Genomic DNA, 18,679 nt, shown 5'->3' on the forward strand with positions numbered 1-18,679 from the left:
AACTCTCCCCCTTTAATAAGGCATTTGAGACCCCTACTGTTCCTTCTCTGTTGGCCGCAGCGTGGTCCAAGTCTCTGAGCTCGGAGACTGCTGCTTTACTTTAATGCAGACACACTGTCCATTTGGAAAGCCCCTGAGGTTGAAATAAGTCACTAGCCAGACAAATGCCCCAAGTGATCAACAGCACTCAAGTTGGTGAAAATTTTGAGGGGGAGGTGTCAGGCTCCTGCAGGTGGAGGGGAGAGGGAAGGACTTATTTTAAAATGCTTTTTAATATATTTTTTAGGTATCAATTTTCAAGGGTGTCCTCTTTAGTTCTCTGGCCCAAGAAGGGGAGTGTGCACCAGCCTGAGGCAGTGGGGAGTGTGAGCTGCCATCCGGGTGGATGGCCGACAGCCGCCCCCCCCCCCCGCCCCCCCCTTTAATCGTCTGTCTGCGGGGCATCACAGAGCCGACGCGCTTCAGAGGAGCGGGTTCATTTATGGCTCTAGGGGTGCCACTTCTTGGGGACAAGCTCTTCTTTCTGCACAACTCTTGAGGAAGAACTCCAGGTCTGACCTAGTTCCTTTTTCTCACTGATTGCCAAGCCAGCCTGCTCCCCCCGGGAACAGCCTCGAAGAAGCCTTTAGGGACCTGAGAACCACCTAGATGACTGCTCAGGGCAGGTGACTGTAGACGCCGAGGGTCACCTTTTGAAACAACAGCTTCAAAAGAGACAATTACTCAGGATGAAGCAACATTCTGTTAACCAAAGCTTCAGAACTCTACTGACCTCAATAACAAATAAACTATGAAAGTGGAGGGGCTGGCGGCCCCACCCTGGATGAGGCCCTGAGCTGAATACCTTCTGCCCCTCCATCCACTCTCCGTCATCTGCGCCTGCTCCTTGGGGGTGGCTCAGGACACAGGGACTGGAGGAGACTTAAGGAGACGGGAGGGAGAAGGAAATTCACCTCTTACAGGTCGCAGCAGGTCGGAGGAACCCGCTCCTCGGGAGCCCTACACTCACTCTTCAAATATCCTCACAATACCCACTCTGAATACTCTTTCCTGCCAAGACCCTAACACAGACACTTCGTTAAATGCCCAGGAACTTACTATGCCCTTGGACCAGTGACCATGTTGTAAACATCAAGTTAAAAGACGCATTCCTACCCAGGCCACGGACCCTTTAAACAGCCCTATTTGAAAACCCAGGCCTGACACACTTGGTCTCTGGGACCAGGAGACCTCCTGGAGCCCAGGTTTCAGGAAGGAAGGTTCCCCGGAAGACCTGTCCTGCTGGTGTTCCAGTCTGGCTGGCGGGTGCCCTCTCACCCCTGGAAGGAAGGGTCTGCACAAGCTTGGGTCCTGGCCCTGGTGGCTGGCCATCCCACGGGGACTTCTTTTCTGGGGGGACCCTCTTGTTAGGGAGAGCTGAGGACTCTCACATCCTGCTGTCGGCTGGAAGGAGCAGGGCTGGGGTTTGGCACTTACCTGAGCCAAACACTGGCAACACAGCCCCCAGGAGGCTGTAGAGAAAGGCGGGAAGCAACCGTCAGCTAGGACAGTGATACCCCGCTTTGTGCCTGTGTAACTATGTCTTATTCCGGTGTCTCTTGGAGAAAAGTCTCAGGAGTGTTCTGTTGAAGTGTCTGGAATGTCTCTGCCTGGCACCGAGACAGTATGTGTCCCCAGCTCCCTGGGGAGACGAGGCCCGGGTGTGCTCGGCCCTCTGCACTGAGGCCAACTCCAGACCTCTCTGCGCGTCACCTGAGCCCTCCCGGCAGGTCCTGCCCCTCTCACTGAGCTCGCGCCAACTCTCTTGCCACTGACCCCTTCTAGATGAGATGCACAAGCAGGGCAGAGCAGGCCGAGCCGAGTGCCAAGCCCACGTACATGTAAAAGGACATCACCACCCCTGTGGCCTCGGCCAGCTCCCTGGACACAATCTTAGGTCCGTAGATGAGGGCCAGGGTGCTGAGGTAGCCATTGCTGAGCCCCAGTAGGGAGCTGAATAGCACCGGGTAGATGTCGGATGGGAAGACCACCGACTGCAGGTGGACACGGGGCTGGAAGTTGCAGAACATGAAGAGGGGGACGAGGCCGGTCCGGAGCAGCACGAGTGCAGGGAGCACCTTACTTCTGGGCCCTGGGACCTGGACCCAGGCTGTGATCTGCCGGCCACACAGGTCAGCAAAGTTGTACAGGAGGAAGGCAGTGATGGGGATGAAGAACTTGGTGGTCCATGGTGAGCCCGAGTCCTTGTCGAGGGACTCGATGTTGGTGGAGATGGCAGGGAAGATGGCACTGGTAATGAAGAAGAGGTAGGCGACACAGAAGCCCAGGCCTGCTGTCCTCTTTAGGATGGGGCAGAGGGGTGGTGTTGGGGAGGAGCTGGATCTGGGAGCCACCAAGGGGTTACTGGGGGAGTCCTGGAGTGGTGGTTCTTCTCCAGAAAATACGTGGGGTGGCCGCACAGGCCTCATGTAGTACCTGCGGGGAGAGAGGCGCGAGGTCAGAGTGCCCCAGGAGGATTTCTGGGGATGGGGGGTGGGGGACCTTTAGGCCCAGCATGGAAAGCCCAAGCCCCGATGGCCTACAGCCCCAGGAGGCTCTCGGGTGATATACATGCTGCAGGGAGGCGGGGGGAAGCTGGCGCAGTCCCTTGCCCGCCTGTCCTGGTACTGGCCGAAAGGCCGGGCTCCACCCAGCCCACCGTTCTGTGGTGGTAGCCGCACCCCGAGAAGGGTCAGAGGAAACCGGCTCTGACTGAGGACGTTGTGGTGAGCCTGCAGTCCAGTCTCAGCTCACTTGCTTTTTGTTTTGTTTTAGGGGAGAGGGGGTGGGCATAAAATAGCATTTAAAAATACAATTTTTAAAAATTGTATAAGTAATACATGCTTGATGCAATGAACCCAAATAACACTGAGGAGAAATGATGGAGTAGGAGAACTCTCCCCTCTGGTCTCTCTCCACAGAGGTGCTGACCATTAAAAACCTGGTGTATACTGTTCCACGCATGCGCAAACACCCTGTCCTGCCCCACCATTATGCTTTTAAGCAAAAGGAGCATGAAACATACATATCATAAAACTTTCTGCAACAGTATAACTCCTAAATATATAACTAATATATAAACACTCACATAACTGCACAAATACATTCATAACCATTATACATAAATGGATACATATAATTGTCCAACAAACATTGTGTGGCCACCCTCTCACACGGGACACGGGGCTCTACGTCTCTGTTGCACTGCTGTCTAGTATTTCACTGAAGGAACACACACTCCAGCTGCTCCCTCCCGGTGCACATGTGGATCAGCTCCGGTTTGTCTCTACTGCAAATAAAGGCACAGTGAGCATCCCTACACTTAAACCCTGGCAGGCACATAGTCGTATTTCAGGAGGCAGATTTCTAGGAGAGTGATGCCTGGATCAGAGAGTAGCTACCTTTAGCCCTGGCTGGTGTGGCTCAGTTGTTTGGAGTGTCATCTAGTAAACCAAAAGGTCATGGGTTCAAGTCCCAGTCAGGAACCATGCCTGGATTGGGGGTTTGGTCCCCACTCCGGGTGGGTATGAGAGGCAACCGATAGATGTTTCTCTCTCTCCCTCTCTTTCTACCTCCCTTCCCCTCCCTCTAAAATCAGTAGGCTCATCCTCGGGTAAGGACTTAAAAAAATAGGTTGGTACCTTTAAAATTTTTATTGATATTGATGACTTATTCTCCAAACAGGTAGGACTAATATATCTCTACTCTGTTTAACCCACCCACCCTACCCTTTTAATCTCTATGAGAGCAATTATTTATTTCTTTTAAAAAGCTGATGACAATTTATAATTGCTGTGTTCGTTTGCTGGCTTATCTTCTGTCTCTTTTAGTAGAAGACAGTTCCCTAGGACAAGGACCACATTTGGCTCTTTCCAGCTAAATCTTCAGGCACAGAATAACCTTCCAAAGGTAATTTTTGAAAGAACCAATAAGCCTATGAAAGTGTCTTTTCCCCGTGTCCTCCATACTGAATATTATCAATCTTTTCAATTTCTGCCCCTCTGATCAAAGAAAAGGCATGGGTCACATTGCCTTGCTGTATGACCTTGTCTGAGTCACTGAACCTCTCTGGGCCTCAGATGTCTGAAAACCAGGAGACATGGGCTAACTGTATTAAGATACCGCAAACAGAAGGCTTGGCATGGGCATGGGAGACCAGCAGCTTGGTGATGGCTGGGTTCTGACTTCAGTCCCTCTTTACCTCCCCGCATGACCTCACGCTAGGTATTCTTTTGGAGCCTCAGTTTCCTCCACTGTAAAATGAGGGGTTCTGGAGCCACGAGCTTTTGAGAACCCTGTCAGTCCAATAGATAACAAGTGGGTTGGTGGGAGGATTCCTCCCCAGAACCACATTGCCACGTGATGCTGAGCAGGGCGCTTTGCACTTGAACCCTGCTCTGTTTCACAATCACTCTTAGGGAAAGAAATATTCTTACTTCTCCCTCTCCTCAGTGGCAGGCCCTTGCCTTAAGTCTGCTCTGAGGGAGATCCAAGTTCCTCTGGTTGAAGATCTTCCTCATAAGTTCTTCCAAATCCAACTGTCTCGTCTCACCCAACCAACGCCACCAGCTCCTGGCACTGCAAAAGGCCCAGTTCCCAATTCCCCCTGGGTAGTGGGGCAGCCCAGGCCTCCTGGTACAACACCCGTGGGCTCCCTTTTAATCCTCACCTGAGGACTGAGGACACTGTCATTGATTTTAGAGGGGTGGGGGTGGGAGAGACAGACAGACAGACATCAATGTGAGAGAGAAGCATTGATTGGTTGCCTGCTGTACACACCTAACCGGGGATCGAACCCTCAACCTTTTGGTGTATGAGACAATGTTCCAACTATCTTTTATTTATTTATTTTATTTTTAGACAGAGGGGAATAGAAGGAGAAAGAGAGGGAGAGAAACATCCATGTGTGGTTGCCTCTCACATGCCCCCTACTGGGGACCTGGCCTGCAACTCAGGCATGTGCCTTGACTGGGAATCAAACTGGCAACCCTCTGGTTTATAGCTTGCGCTCAATCCACTGAGCTACACCAGCCAGGGCTCCAACTATCCCTTTTAAGGAAGATTTAGTCTGAGTAGCCCCAGGAGCACAGCTCCCTCTCAAGCTCCATCCTCAGCTGACTTGCTATAAAACCGAAAGTCCTGACCAAAGTGCTAATCAGCAAAGAAACAGAAGCTTCTATGGGACAGCACAACTCTGGGTGTTCGCTCTCTTGCATGCTCAGCTGGGAAGGATTTTGGCCTGTTCAAGTGAGACTGAAATCCAGGGTGACCAGCTGTTCCAGTTTGCCTGAGACGGTCCTGGTTTTAGCACTGAAAGCCCCTCCTCCCAAGAGCACCTTCAGCTCCAGGCAGACAGGCAAGGCTGACTACCCCACCACAAACAGACCCATGCAGACCACTTGGAAAACAGGATGGGGAACAGAGGAAGGTGTGGCAGGAACCTCCTGCCTTCTGTTCAGTCAGTGGCTCAAAATAATTTCATCAGCAGTGACAAAGTGCCAGGTAATGTATGGGGTGCTGGTGGGGACAGTGAGCCAGCCAGAACCTAGAATCCACAGGGACATCATTGTGAAGCACAACTAGGCAATTTCCAACGGTGGCCTTGAAGGAGCAGAGGAGGGGACGGGCAAGCTCACGGGTCTGTAGCCCCCTGGGGGTCACAGTGTCAAGTTGCTCCGGCCCCCTCTATCTTCCTGGGGCCACTGAGGCCAGCCTGGGTTATAACAATCCTCAAACTGCCCTTGTAGAATTGGGGTTCAGGTGATTAGCAAGGTGACTCTCTCACAGGGACAGGAGGAGTGGATGATGAGATGAGGACAAACCCTCGAAGTCGCAAGCCAGAGCTACAACATGACGCAGCGGAGAGAGTGCAGCTCCAGAAACAGCTCTGGGTTCAAATGCCTGCCTGCAGCTCACAACGTGAGCAACCTGAGCATGTCTGTTAGCTCTCCGAAGCCTCAGTTTCCTCATCTGTAAAGTGGAAAAACACAGTGACAATAAATTGAGCAACTACTACGAGGCCAGCACAGCTTGAGGCACCAGGACACAGCAGTGAGCAAACCTACACAATTTCTGCCTGCAGGGAGCTCACACCCCAGCGGGGGTATTACAATGCCAGTAAATGATAAAAAGCTACAACCACAGAAAAGAAGGCGCTGCAAGCTAGGGGCAGGGCATCACCTGGCATACTCCAGCCGCGGCAGCAGCAGGTAGAGCCCGATACAGAGGCCCAGGAAGACGTCCGCAGTCAGAAAGAAGGCCAGGGTGCTCTCCGTCACGTCACTGGACAGCGCCAGGTCCACCAGGGAGGCCACGGCACTGATGGTGCCGCCCATGGCTCCTCCTGCAGAGGACACAGGACACGAAGGAAAGGTGTGGCGGGGGTGGGGGGTCCATCTTCCCTGCATCTCAGGTCTGCCTCCTCTCTGCTCAAGGTTAACAGAACCAAAAAACAGCTTCTCCCTTGTGAGAAGAGCGCTGCTGTTCTCAGAGAGTCCTGGACCCTCGGCAGACTGGGAGGGCTTCTGCAGCCCCGAGCGCTCTGACTGACAGGGTGTCAGCTCCCATGGCCCTCGCCCTGGCCCGGGGTCTCTCTGACGGGCTTGTAAGAGGCTGCTCTCTGAGGTGGCAATTGACCTCTAAGGTTTTGCCTGTTTTCTGGTTTCACCTCTGACCCTTGACCCTCCATCTCTCCTTATTGCTGCTGGTGAGGTCAGACATCTTATATTTGGGGCAGGACATCTTGGAGAACTCCTCTTCGGCTCACACCATCACCCGCCAAACTGGGGAAGAGGCACAGGGCGTGTCTCAGCACAGGCTCCGCAGCTGCCTCCAAGCCAGGCCAGCCGATCTGGGCCGTCCTCGCCGGCCACAGGCCTCTGTGCTGCCCACCCGTGCACTCACGGAACTCACCTCATGCCCTGCAGCCACTGCGGCACCGTACATGTGTGAGCACATGGGTGCACGCACACACGTGTTCACATACATCCTATCACACACAAGGACATACCCTCACTTGCACACTTCATCACATGTACATATACTCACACACACACTGTCATATCCATATGCCCACGTACACACAGTAACACACATTCCCAGTCACATATATACTCACATACACTGTCACACTCTTACACACGCTCACACTTACTCACATGCAACTGCTGCATCACCGGAATGTTCTCTCTTGCCAGGCTTTGACCTGGGACCCACGTGGCCACGTGGCACCCCACCTTTCACTGCTACCTAGCTTAGGACGCAGCAAAACCTAGTGGACCCAGGGGCCCAGGACCCAAACTGATGTACGTCTGCCCCTAGACTCTGCCCCTTGCTCACTGTGCCCTGGCTGCTAACGTGACATCCTGGAGCCACAGCCTGCTCCTCTGACATGGGGGTAAGAGCATCTGCCTTACCTGACTGCTCTGCGGACTGAGTGACAGGGCGTCCGGAAAGGGGCCGGGCACAGAGTGGACCTTCAACAAACGCCAGCTGCCCCCTTTGCCACAGCCATGCAGCTGTTTGGGGGAGAAGGAAGTGTCCTCCTTTTCTGCTGAACCCTCCCAACCGTGGGTGATGGACTTCTGCTGGCCCAGAGTCAGCGGTCAGCTGACTGGTTACTTATCTCTCCCTGCCTCTGTTTATTTGCCGGGAGAAGGTGCTAATGCTCATCCTGTCGTCCATGAGGCCGTAGTGAGGGGGAAGTGGGACAATGAATAGAAAAAGTGCTGAACACAGACACAACCATTAGCATCAGCACAGTCAGGGCCTGGTGACTAAGTTGGATTCACTGGCTGAATGAATGAATTTCGATTCTCAAGGAAGCAAGAAGCGCTGACTACAGACAGCAAGCAGCAGACTGCTCCATTTCACTGGGCAGCTCAGCCGGCACCCTGCTGCGCCAAGCAGGAGACGCAAGGCAGCTCTGGCCCTCGTCCCCATGGTCGCTGCCTCCCCGCACTCTGCCCGGCACCTCCGCGGCTCCACAGAGGGCAGCCCGCGGCACTGGTGGACGATCCCAGCCTCCTCAAAAGGAGCTCTGTGAGCCACAGGCTGGGATTTGAAGGGAGGCAAAGAAATACCAGTCAGCATAGTGATTGAGAGCACAGACTCAAGAACCAGAACATCTGAGTCCGATCCTGGCTCCACCACTTCTGGCTGTGTGGTCTTCGGCGAGTCACTTAACCTCTCTGTGTGCCCATTTCCTCATCTTTAAAATGGGAATGTTAACAAGACCCACTTCTTAGGGTTGTTATAAGGATTAAAGGATTACTACATGTGAAGTGCTCAGAAGAGCACCTGGCACAGAGAAGGAGCAAACAAATCCTCTCAGATTCTCAATGAGGTGTTTGGCTATTTCTGTCCTTCCTACATCAAAGCAGCAACAACAGGGTAAACCCTTTGCCAAGAGGCTGCCAACTTCTGAGAAGCTGTAATCCGCACCTTGGCGTTTTGTAAGAACTGGGGTTAAACTCAGTAAGATGTTTGCCGCCTGCCCGAGGAAGAGATCTAACATCACTGCCTATTGATTTTCCTCCCTCTCTTCCCAACTTGTAGAGAATTTACAATATTATCATCAACAACAAACCAGGCCTCGGGGAGCTCATCCTTCATGACTCCCTACTTTTATCTCATCAGTTATGGAAATACATGCAAATGAGGGGGTTAAAAAAACACCAGCACAAAACGAATGAATTGTTCCTCAGATGCCAACACAGGCGGAATTCACAGATGGGCTCCCTCCTCTGGACGAAACACATGGGCTGGGGAGGTGGCTCTGGGGCCCCTGGGAGAGTGGACACCTGGGACTCTCCGGGGTGACAGGTGCCCCGTGGGGCTACACACAGTGATGACGGTGGCCCAGGGCCCAGGGTAATTAACATAGAAGTCTGAGTACTGGATTTTAACACTTTCAAAAATGGACTTTCTGAACAGTTCAGGGAGTGTCCCCTTTGTCTAGAAGATTCGCAGGTGGCCAAGTGAACTTGAAAGACCCCTCGCCAACATAAAAGGGTGTGTTTGGTCACTGGCCTTGACAGGTAATGAACAAGGCTGACATTGCCCTGGAAAACATATCTCCCAGCAGGACGGAGGGAGATGAGGGGACCAGAGCTTCTCTCTGAGACGGGTGACAGGAGGGATTGAAGCCAGCACGTGGTGGCCCCTGCCTTCAGCCTCGGCATGTGCTTCTCGAGGCACTGCTAGGGATACACGGACTGCACTCCAAAAACTTAGCAGCCGGTCCATTCTTCTTTTTTTTTTTTTTTTTGGCCCAAGGGTTTCCCAGAATAGAGCCAGAAGCCTAATCCTGTATCAAAAATGGCAACTAGATTTGAGGCCACAACTAAGTCTGCTGCGTTGACAGTAACTGTGTCCAGTGTCCAGTGCTGTGTTGAGAAGGATTTAGAGGCTCAGGAGGACAGCTACAGACTGATCAGTGATGTCTGGCAGTGGCGTGGGAGTGGGGAGGTGACATAGAGCTGTCAAGGTGTTTGTCATGTCGGCCACACGCTACCTGGCATTATTCCTTATGGGCACACAGTGGACGCTCTGTGAAATTCTTCTCAAGGGAGCACGTGCTCGCAGCACCCCTTCACCCAGCGGGGGCATGTGGAGGTGCCGAATGGAGCAGCTGAGGCCCCAGTCGTGCTTTAAGGGGTGGTGGTCCCTTGAGAACGCACAGATTCTCACTGACCCAGGTCCTTTTCATCTCGTTAGAACATCTCGGTGAGAGAATGGAACTGTTAAGGGCTAAACAACAGGTTTAGGATCAGCATCAAAATTTCAGCTAAAGGGCTTGGCCCAAGTCACGCACTGGCACCCCCGCAGAGTGCCCAAGTTCAGGGCCACAGGAGTTTATTCGCTAGGCTGGCAGCTCCTGAGAGGCTGAGTCTTGGTCATTGAATCCCCGGCACATAGCAGGTCTTCCATAAAATCAGAAGGAAGAAAAGACAGACAGAAGGGAGGAAGGAAGGAGAAAGGAAGGGGGGAAGGTAAGAATAGAAAAATAAAGCAAAGGGGAATGGGGCAGGAACGGGGGAGAGGAGGGAAAGAAAGAAAGGAATGCAGCTTCAGGAAGTGGACAGACTATGTTTTCCAAAGTGGGCTGCACTCTGTCCTCCCTCCCACCCGCTCCTGACAGTGTAATGTTCATCATGCTCAGCTCCCACTGAGACAATGTGGGTCTGCATTCTCTTAAGTCCTGATGGGCTTATGGCTATGGTGGAAGTGACCTTACATGGTAAATCATAAAAGGAAATAACACTCTGCCTGGGTCTCTTGGGATCCTCACTCTCGTGACCCAGACCATGCCACAGGGAAGCCCGGGCAGCCGTGGTGGGGTCCAGGTGGAGAGAAACCCTGGCCCCAGCCCCAGCCCTGGCTGAATGTCCAGCCAACGGCCAGCACCATCGTGCAGGCCAGGCGAGCGTGCCGTCTCGGAAGCGGTCCCCCAGCCCCAGTCGAGCTGCATCAGTCGATGCCTCACAGAGCAGAGGAGCGCTGTCCCTACCAACTGCGGCCCAAATCGCAGATGTGTGAGCAGAAGAAACAACTGTTATTTTTCTAAGCCACTAAGTTCTGGGGCACTTCGTTACACAATAATATATCTGAAAACACACCTACTGCTCATCTCCTTTTCTGGAAGGGTGGTCACATGCTCACCTCTGGCTCCATCATGGGTCACCTGGGGGACTAACCTGGTCGGCTGTCTGGCCCCAGCTCTCACCTGATATCAGTGCCTGGGAGTTCCTCATAGGAAAGGAGCCAGTCATGCCGAAGACGCTGCTATTGAAGACGGTGGAGGAGCCACTGAGGATGGCCATGCAGGCGATGGTGACAGCAAAGAAGCTGCGTGTCCAGGAGGAGGTGTCCACCTTCACCAGCGCGGTCATCACCACGAAGATGGCCAGCATGACAGCGAGCGAGGCCAGCACACGGACATGAATCGGAACTCTGGGGGAGGATGCCAGAAGCGGTTAGAAAGCCCCGGGGGCTCCCTGCCAGGCCCAGTTGGTGAACCGGGAAGCAGGGGAGCTCGGTGACTGGGACTGTCCACCAGCCGGGAGGCCTGAGTCTGAGTCCTGCCCTTTCCAGCTCACTAGCTGTGGCCTTGGGCAAGTGGCTCAGTTGCTCTAGCTTTGGTTTCTGGACAATGGGAGAGAATGGGTCTACCTGCAGGAGCAGGGTCTCTGCAGGGGCGTGTGCAGAATGCAGAGAGCAGGTCTGGCTCAGGGCAGATGCTCGGCAGATACTGCTTCCTTTGGTCTCGCTGTGAGGTTCGGGACGGAACACGAGGACTCTCGAGGCCAGCCCTGGCTCCTCCTGCCACAGGGCTGAGCTCCTGCTGGCTTTGTCTAGCGTTTAACAGAGCAACCGCCCACTGGGCTTCCATCCCACAAAACTTAGAAGTGTGGAGAGAAAGAAGAAAAACAGCATCACCATCACTGTCATCACAGCGAACACTCAGTACTTAACTTGTGCTAGGTACTCTCCTAAGCGTATTCTATATGCCAATGTATGGAACTCGCATACCAGCTCTACAGATTAGGTAGTCTTACCTATCCCACATGTACAGATAAGGAAACAGGTCAGAGAAGCTAAGGAGCTTGCTCAAGATCATTTGGCTGTGAACCCATGAGGTCTGGCTGCAGACTGTGCTCTCAGAACGACACTCCAGTGCCTCCCCTGGAACACAGGACATAAGGAGGTCCAGACAAGTGGCCAGGATGTAAGGCTTCTCCTATGACGGTTCCCGCTGTCAAGGGCAGCAGCTGATGCCAAGCTTGTGCGGCTCAGGACCAGCCGCTTGCCCCATCTCCCACTCCAAACGTAAGCCCTACACTGCTCCTGCCCCAGCCTGCCCAGACGCTGCCCTTCAGCAGGAAGCAGGGGAGGCTGACTCTCAGAGAAACTGCATTTTTATTCTGGGGAGAGAGAACATCACCTAAAGAGGCTTTTTCATTCATCAGATTAGACTAAGCTTTAAACCGGATTGGAAGTTAATTTTCCCTCTAACCAGAGGGTGAGGGCTGGGAGAAAAGCCAAATTAGTTATACATGATTTTTTTTATAAAAAAAGAAATACTTGAAAGGTAGAAGAAAAGTATGTGCATAAATAGGTGTGAAATGATGAACATGGAAAGCAAGAAAGGATTTTTTTTCAAAGTAGTTTTGAGGCCCCAGGCTAACTTGAGTTTCCTTCTGATCCAACTGAAGGGAGCAGGCGCTGCCTCTCCCTTTGCAAGGAGCAGAAGCCCCAGGAAATGAGGGGTGCATGGTTCAAAGTTGTGGCATAAATCAGTGGGGAGCTGGGACTAGAACCCAGGTCTGCAGAACCCCAGCTCCAGCAGAGCCTGGAAGCAGGCCTTACTTTTAACTTTCCAGGTAAAGAATGAGAAAATCCTTTTTGGGTCTCTATTGTCACCAAGAGTGCCAACGAACCCAAAGAGGCACATCAGAGTTTCCAGCTGGGGAGCAGCTCGCTCAGGGTGCCCTGCCCATGTGCCCTCCCTCTTACTAGGAAGAAGGCTGCAAGTGACATGTAATTAACACCTCCTAAGAGGAAACTTCAGCCAATGCCCAGGAAGGGGGTGGATAAACCCCCGACTGCCTACTGTCCCTGAGCACACTCTAGCGCCCAGAGTTTCCCTGGCAGGCCAAACTTTGTCACCCTCTGGGGGAGCTGGCTTAATGAGGTCTTCTTCACTGACTGCCTTCCCTGCCTGGTCTCCCTTCCCCACTCTTCTACCCTCACCTCCCAAATCAACTACTTTTAAATAAGATCCTCGTTCCAGGGCCTGTTTCTGGGGAACCCCACACTGAGATACATCTTCCCAGGGTCTGCAGGGGTCTAGGCCTAGGCAGCAGCTGTGGGCAGCCAGGTGGAGCGCCTGCACCCCCAGGGGCCCGGAGCACCTATGTAAGTACACACCGGGTGCCCTGGAGCCCACCGGTCAGGCCTTACCTCGGATGCTCACAGAGATTCTACACACTCACCCCTGCCCCCAGTGCCCCACCCTCTCCCAGCAGCTGGAGCTGCCCTGTCCACCCCCAAAATAAGAGCCAGCAGGGACACTGAGCCCGAGTCAGGGGACGGAAGCCCTGCCCAGCTCTACCACCAACTCACTGTGTAACCCCAAGCCAACAGTCAACCCTTCTGGGCCTCCTCATCTCAAAAGAGAAGAGGCTAGATAAGATAACATTCAGGTCCTTTCCAGATGATGATTCTAAATCTGAAGAAATTCAAGTGGAGAGAGAGGCTGGGGACAAATACCCAAAGGATTTAACAGTTCCTTGGAGCAAAAAGAAAGAATACAAGAGACTGAGGTGTGAGGAGCTACATAGCACAGGGCCCCCAGGGCTGGCCCGGGGCCTGGCAGGCATCTGGTAAACACCTGTTAGAGACACAGATTGACAAGCAAGGGAGTCAGCAGTAAAGGGAGGCTTTCACTCTGGGCCTGAACCTCCCATTGCTCTGCCTCTTGGCCCCGCAGCCTGGCAGGGAGACAGCTGTGAGCACCTGCAGCGCGGCCAGCCAGTCCTAGGAAAAGCTTCTGCCTTTAACCACCTCCTCACAGACGCTGCAGGAAAAGTCCATCTCAGGAATTCTGCTGGCCTCACAAGAGCTTTCCTGTGCCTGTCACCACTTAAACAGGACAGTTGCTGTGGAGAGAGTTGCGGAACTTCTCATCCAGCACCCAAGGGTGGGGAGTGGAGGGAAGAGTAAGGGATGAGAAGGTCAATGCCATGTTTAAAAATCAATGCAAACCACCTTTGCCTCTGCTTCTTCCCTAAGTCCCCTCACCTGTACCGGTCTCCTCCTGGCCTGCTAATTACCAGCTACCTAACCCATTCTCCTCCAAGCCTCGTCCATAAGCCCCAGGCCCTCGGGGGTCTGGCCTGGAGCTATTTTCAATGTTCTTAAAGCTGGAAGACGTGTGCTTGCTTGCTCAAGCCTGCCCCACATGCAGTAATGGGAGCTCGCTGCTTTACTCTGTTTCTCCCACCCTGGGCGGGGGAAGTGGCCCAGGGGGTGACACTGCTGGGATTTTAGGGAAAGTCTTGACAAGTATCCTGTGGGGGGGCAGGGCAGAGGGCTCTCCTCTGGGACAGCAGGAAGGCCTTAGGAAGGCCAACAGGTGAGATGACTGCTCCGGCCCCTGGACCCTGGGGCAGGTCTCGGTGACATGACATCCTTGGAGAGAATGGCCAGCTGTACCCAAGCCGCCAGCTCCCTGCCACCCCTTGCTTGTGAGGGCTCAGGACCCCAGGGAACTGATTTCTTCACAAGTCTCCTAAATGTAAATCCTCCTCATAAGTATTTATGATGCTGCACATTGAACATAATAAAACGCTTGGCGATTATGGATGAGCTGGTCAGAGCCAGCCAGGGTTCTCCAGGAGGCAAGAAAAGGAGACATTTCAATCTCACACACTAAATCAAAAACAGTTTAGCCTCAAACCATCTTCCCAGAGGCTCAGGAACTTCCCATGTTGCCTCACTCCTCTCCTATAGCCAGGGGAGGGCAAGGGCAGGCCCAGGGCAGGCTGGACACTTCTGGAGGGTGCCTGAAAGGCTGAGCCCTCAGAGCCAGCCCTCTGCCCAAGTTGCAGGAAGAGGGTGGCAGCTGCCTGGGTGGCCCAGGGTCCCCAGCGCAGACAGATCCAGGCCTTTCTAACTACTTCCTTCCTTCCAGGAGCTTGAAGCAAGAAAACCTGGGCAACTAGAAGGCAGGGACCCCAGGTTCCAAGCACAGATGTGAGGGAGCACTTGTTCTTCAGCCACAGTATGAAAAGTCCTACTACATGCAGGAGACTACAGGGAGAGGGGAGGGGAGGGGTCCCTGAGGAGGCCCAGCAGCTCCAGTCCCAGCAGTCTGCAACCACAGCAGAGACACCACGTCAGGACTGTCAACCAAGCCTGCTGATGCCCACAGCCATGAGAGATACTAATTACTGTTATTGTTTGAGCCGCTATGCTTTGGGACGATTTTTATACAACAACAGACAACTGGACTAGCCCCACAGCATACTATGTTTGGAAAGACAGGTCTATGCAGGCTTAGCACACATGAAGCACGTGTGCTGCCCTCTCCTCTCCCACACTCAGAGCAGACATCACTAATCCATCACAGCACACTCCCCAAGGCCAGACTTGCCTTAGATTCCTGTTCAACCAGAAATCCAGACAATCAGCATAAACTGAGCAAAGTGAGATAAAACAGACCTGTCATTAGAGATCTAAGGTTTCAGGAGGCTGTGCCCAAGTTCAGGCTTCTAAATTACAACACAGCCACTGTTTTTACCTAGCAGTAGCTTAGGGGAAATGCAGGCAAAGTACCTAAGGCTGTTGCCCTTGCAAACCTAAGCTGAGAATGGATGGCAACAGCCACCGGGTGGGATCTGAGGACCATGCTAATTTGCCCAGCTATCTCCTAAATCATTCCTCCTCCCATGTGCACTTAGATGGAGGCTCCCTCCCAGCCCTTCACTAACAGGGTGTTAGGAGTTCCCCGAGGATCCCTTTGTGAGCAGCCCACACATAGGCTGGTGTTATTGGCTGAGCACTGAGCAAGGTAGGTGGCCTCTTCCCACACAGCCAGAGCGGGACTTAAGGGATGCCAGCTACGCAGTTCAAACTGCTCTCAGGAATGATTGGAAGAGCAGCTTCCACAAGACTTGCTTCCCAGCCCCGCCTCACCCTCCAGGCAGTGTCCCTGGGCTGCAGGGCCCACAGCCCAGGCTGCAGTTGACAGACAGGCTCTCTCCAGAGGAAGAGGGATGAAGACCCATTTCCCCACGTGCCTCCTGCTGGCTGCTGATGCTAGGTCACAGCCTGTGGCAGGAAAGTGAAAGTCCAGCTTTCTGATGGGGCATTCCATCGGCAGGGGCCCAGGTCGCTGATGTGACTTCTCAGTCTCCACAGAGGAATCTGAGCCACCTGCCTCCGACTTCAGTGGCCACCCTTTGAGCAGGCAGAGAAGCAGCAGCCATGGACAAGAGGGAAGTGGGAGAGGCTGGAAAAGAAGGCGGAGCTTGAGGGAGGGAGGAACGTGGCCTACCTGTTCACAAGCAGGAAGTTCGCCGCGAGGCACAGCACGGAGGGCACGGTGGAAGCGATGGAAAGGTAGCTCTCAAAGTAATTCTGTAAGCACAGAAGTGAGGAGGCCACTGAGGTTACTCAGGATGGAGACGAGGGGCCCCACCAGAGCTTAGTGACGGGGCTCCTCTTGGTGAGGCTTCTCCCTGCTGTCTTCAGATTCCTCTGAGTGATGGGTAGGTCCAACCTGAGATGGCACGGTCTTGCCCCATCGCCATCCTAGGACCACTCAGCACAGACACCAAGACGAGCTATGCTAAGTACCAGGGTCACAGAGGGAAAACCACGATCTCTGCCCTCAGAGAGGCCCCCGTGCCCTGCAGCCTATAATCCCACCTACTCCACTTCTCCCACCACAGATGAGCTGTGGGACGGGACTCAGTGCCTGTCTACAGAGAGAAACTTTGCCCGGTCGGCCTGCTTAGCCCACTGTCAAATCTCAGAGTTACCCAAACAGGCTTTGGTCTGACTCAAGCACATTCTCACATTCTTGCAAACAAGTGAGGCCTCTTAGAAACATGCCAGGCCCTGGTACCTGCAGGACCACTTTGTCCTGACTCCGGACGAGCTCCTTCCATAGAGCTGCTGCTGAACATCAGCGTCACTGGGACAGCAGCTCCTAGGCTGGCCAAGGCGAGGTGACGGGGCATTTCCTGGAAGCAGCTCAGGGGCATCACAGACAAAGAGTAAGTGAGCCCGCAGACGAGATAAAGAACTGCTGATCATAACGTGCTGGAACTCACAGCCAAAAAAGCTATGTAGCAATTGTGTAGCAACTGTAGGAGTGTGTTTTTCAGAATGCAGAGAACTGTCTGCTTATAAGGGCGGATTTTACAGTGTGCACATCACCCCTCGGTATCCTGTCTGAAAACAACGGAACACTGGGCGGGGATGCCAGGGCCCGGCTCTGCCGTTGTGCGACAAAGCGCGAACCTCAGGTTGGCGGCGGTGGCTCGGAGAGGTGACAGTGTGCACACGTACTAAGCATTTATTCTGTGCCACATACAAGGGCTTTATATGAATTATACTCTTTATCCTAAAAAAAAAAGCTGTGAGCATTCTACTATGGAAAGCTTACAAAACTGAACTTACCTGAGGAAATACCTTGAGTAACAAATGTGCCAAGTGCAAAAACAATGTGTGTGAAACACTGGCCGATGTGCAAGGAGCTCTGGCAACTGCAAGGCTCACTACACAGCAGCGACTTGCGAGTGAGCAGTGTGCCACAGGCTTTTTACAGCATGCGGCACCTGACTCTTCAGTCGGGGCACTGACCTCTTTTCCCCTAGGTTGTCAAATTTTAAAAAATGACAATAGCCACACAACAACAACCATCCAGTGTGAATGAGTCAAAATCATATCTGTTTTTTTTTTTTAGGTCAGATCAGCAAAAATATATTTTTTGGCGAGCTGAAGAATTTCAGTAACCATTCTGTGTGTGCCGGAAGGTGAAAAGGCTGCCGGCCGCTGCTGTGCGGGCAGCCCGCGCCTCCTGCCCACTGAGAGTGGGGCGAGCCACTGGGGGTGCAGGACACAGTACGAAGGTTTCCTAACATCTCAAAACACCACAGGATGAGATGTTAGCATTCTGTGTTTTTGTTTTTGTTTCTGTTTTCCAAATCAGAAGGAGGAGCAGTGAGTTCTAGGGAATTCCAGGTGGGGGATGGGAACAAGGGGGACTGAGCACTTGGAAGAATGGGAATTGGTGTGGGTTTGGGAAAAGGCCCCAGAGGAGGTAGGATTTGAGTCAGACCTTGAAATGGAAGACCTCAAATCTCCTTTCGGGGAGTCTGACTGCAACGTGGAGGCCCAGAAAGAAAGGTGTCAGAATAGGCTCCTCCAGTGGGAAGCACAGACGGTGCCACGGTCCCTTTTTAAGCCTGCAGAGTGCTTTAGGTCTTTGGAACCTGCACTCCGAATGTAAGGTCCTGGCAGCCTTGCAATTAAAATGCTAATCACAGCTCAGGTGGTCCATCAACCATGAGCCTCGGAAATGGCCTTCCTCCCGGCTGGTGCCACCTCATTGTTCTCGCCCCAATGGGCTCCGTAGAGCCGGGACTGGTCTGAGGCACTCAGTCAATTACATCCTGACACAGTGGCTGGGCCTACGTGAGGCCTGGCAGGCAGGCGCCAAACAAGGGAAACGGAAAAAGGCCCCAAGGAACAGATGGCTGCAGGTGGGGGCCCAGACTGCCCCAATCCAAACCCCCAGTGCGGTGCCCTTTGCTCAGTGGCTGCTTATTCCGGGCAAGTCCACGCAGGACCATCACACAGAATGCAGCACCTCCGTCTTTGTTTTTTTTGAGAGGGCTCAGGTTCCCTGAGGGTGTAGGAATGGGATTTCCTAGGTAATTGAATGTTCTGGCTTGTTGATACTGAAACAGAAAATTGTTCTTTTAATGTTGGAAAGGCTAGGACTCCCTTTCTGTTGACTGAGCCCATTTCTCTGCTTAACAAAGAGCACTCGGGGGTGGGGCAGCAGGGGAGGGGATGCGGGGGCAGGCAGAGTGGACTTGACCCTGGGCCATCTTCCCACTGGGAC

At 53.2% G+C, this 18,679-nt stretch overlaps 1 protein-coding gene across 1 annotated transcript in view; it reads right to left on the reverse strand.

Moving 5' to 3' along the window:
• Positions 1–253: 253 nt before the first annotated feature.
• The window catches only part of SLC29A3 (solute carrier family 29 member 3), a 41,395-nt gene continuing 22,969 nt past the window's right edge, over positions 254–18,679 (reverse strand). The window contains exons 3-6 of the mRNA XM_045841838.1: positions 16,100–16,182; positions 10,766–10,992; positions 6,220–6,382; positions 254–2,475 (exon numbers count right to left, since the gene is read on the reverse strand). Of these exons, the coding sequence (XP_045697794.1) occupies positions 1,821–2,475; positions 6,220–6,382; positions 10,766–10,992; positions 16,100–16,182 (1,128 nt within the window). The 3' untranslated portion in view covers positions 254–1,820. The remainder of the gene's footprint in view (positions 2,476–6,219; positions 6,383–10,765; positions 10,993–16,099; positions 16,183–18,679) is intronic.

Source organism: Phyllostomus hastatus, unplaced genomic scaffold, assembly GCF_019186645.2.
Source record: "Phyllostomus hastatus isolate PE091 unplaced genomic scaffold, TTU_PhHast_1.1 phas_contig_38, whole genome shotgun sequence".
In the NCBI taxonomy this organism is placed as follows: Eukaryota; Metazoa; Chordata; class Mammalia; order Chiroptera; family Phyllostomidae; genus Phyllostomus; species Phyllostomus hastatus.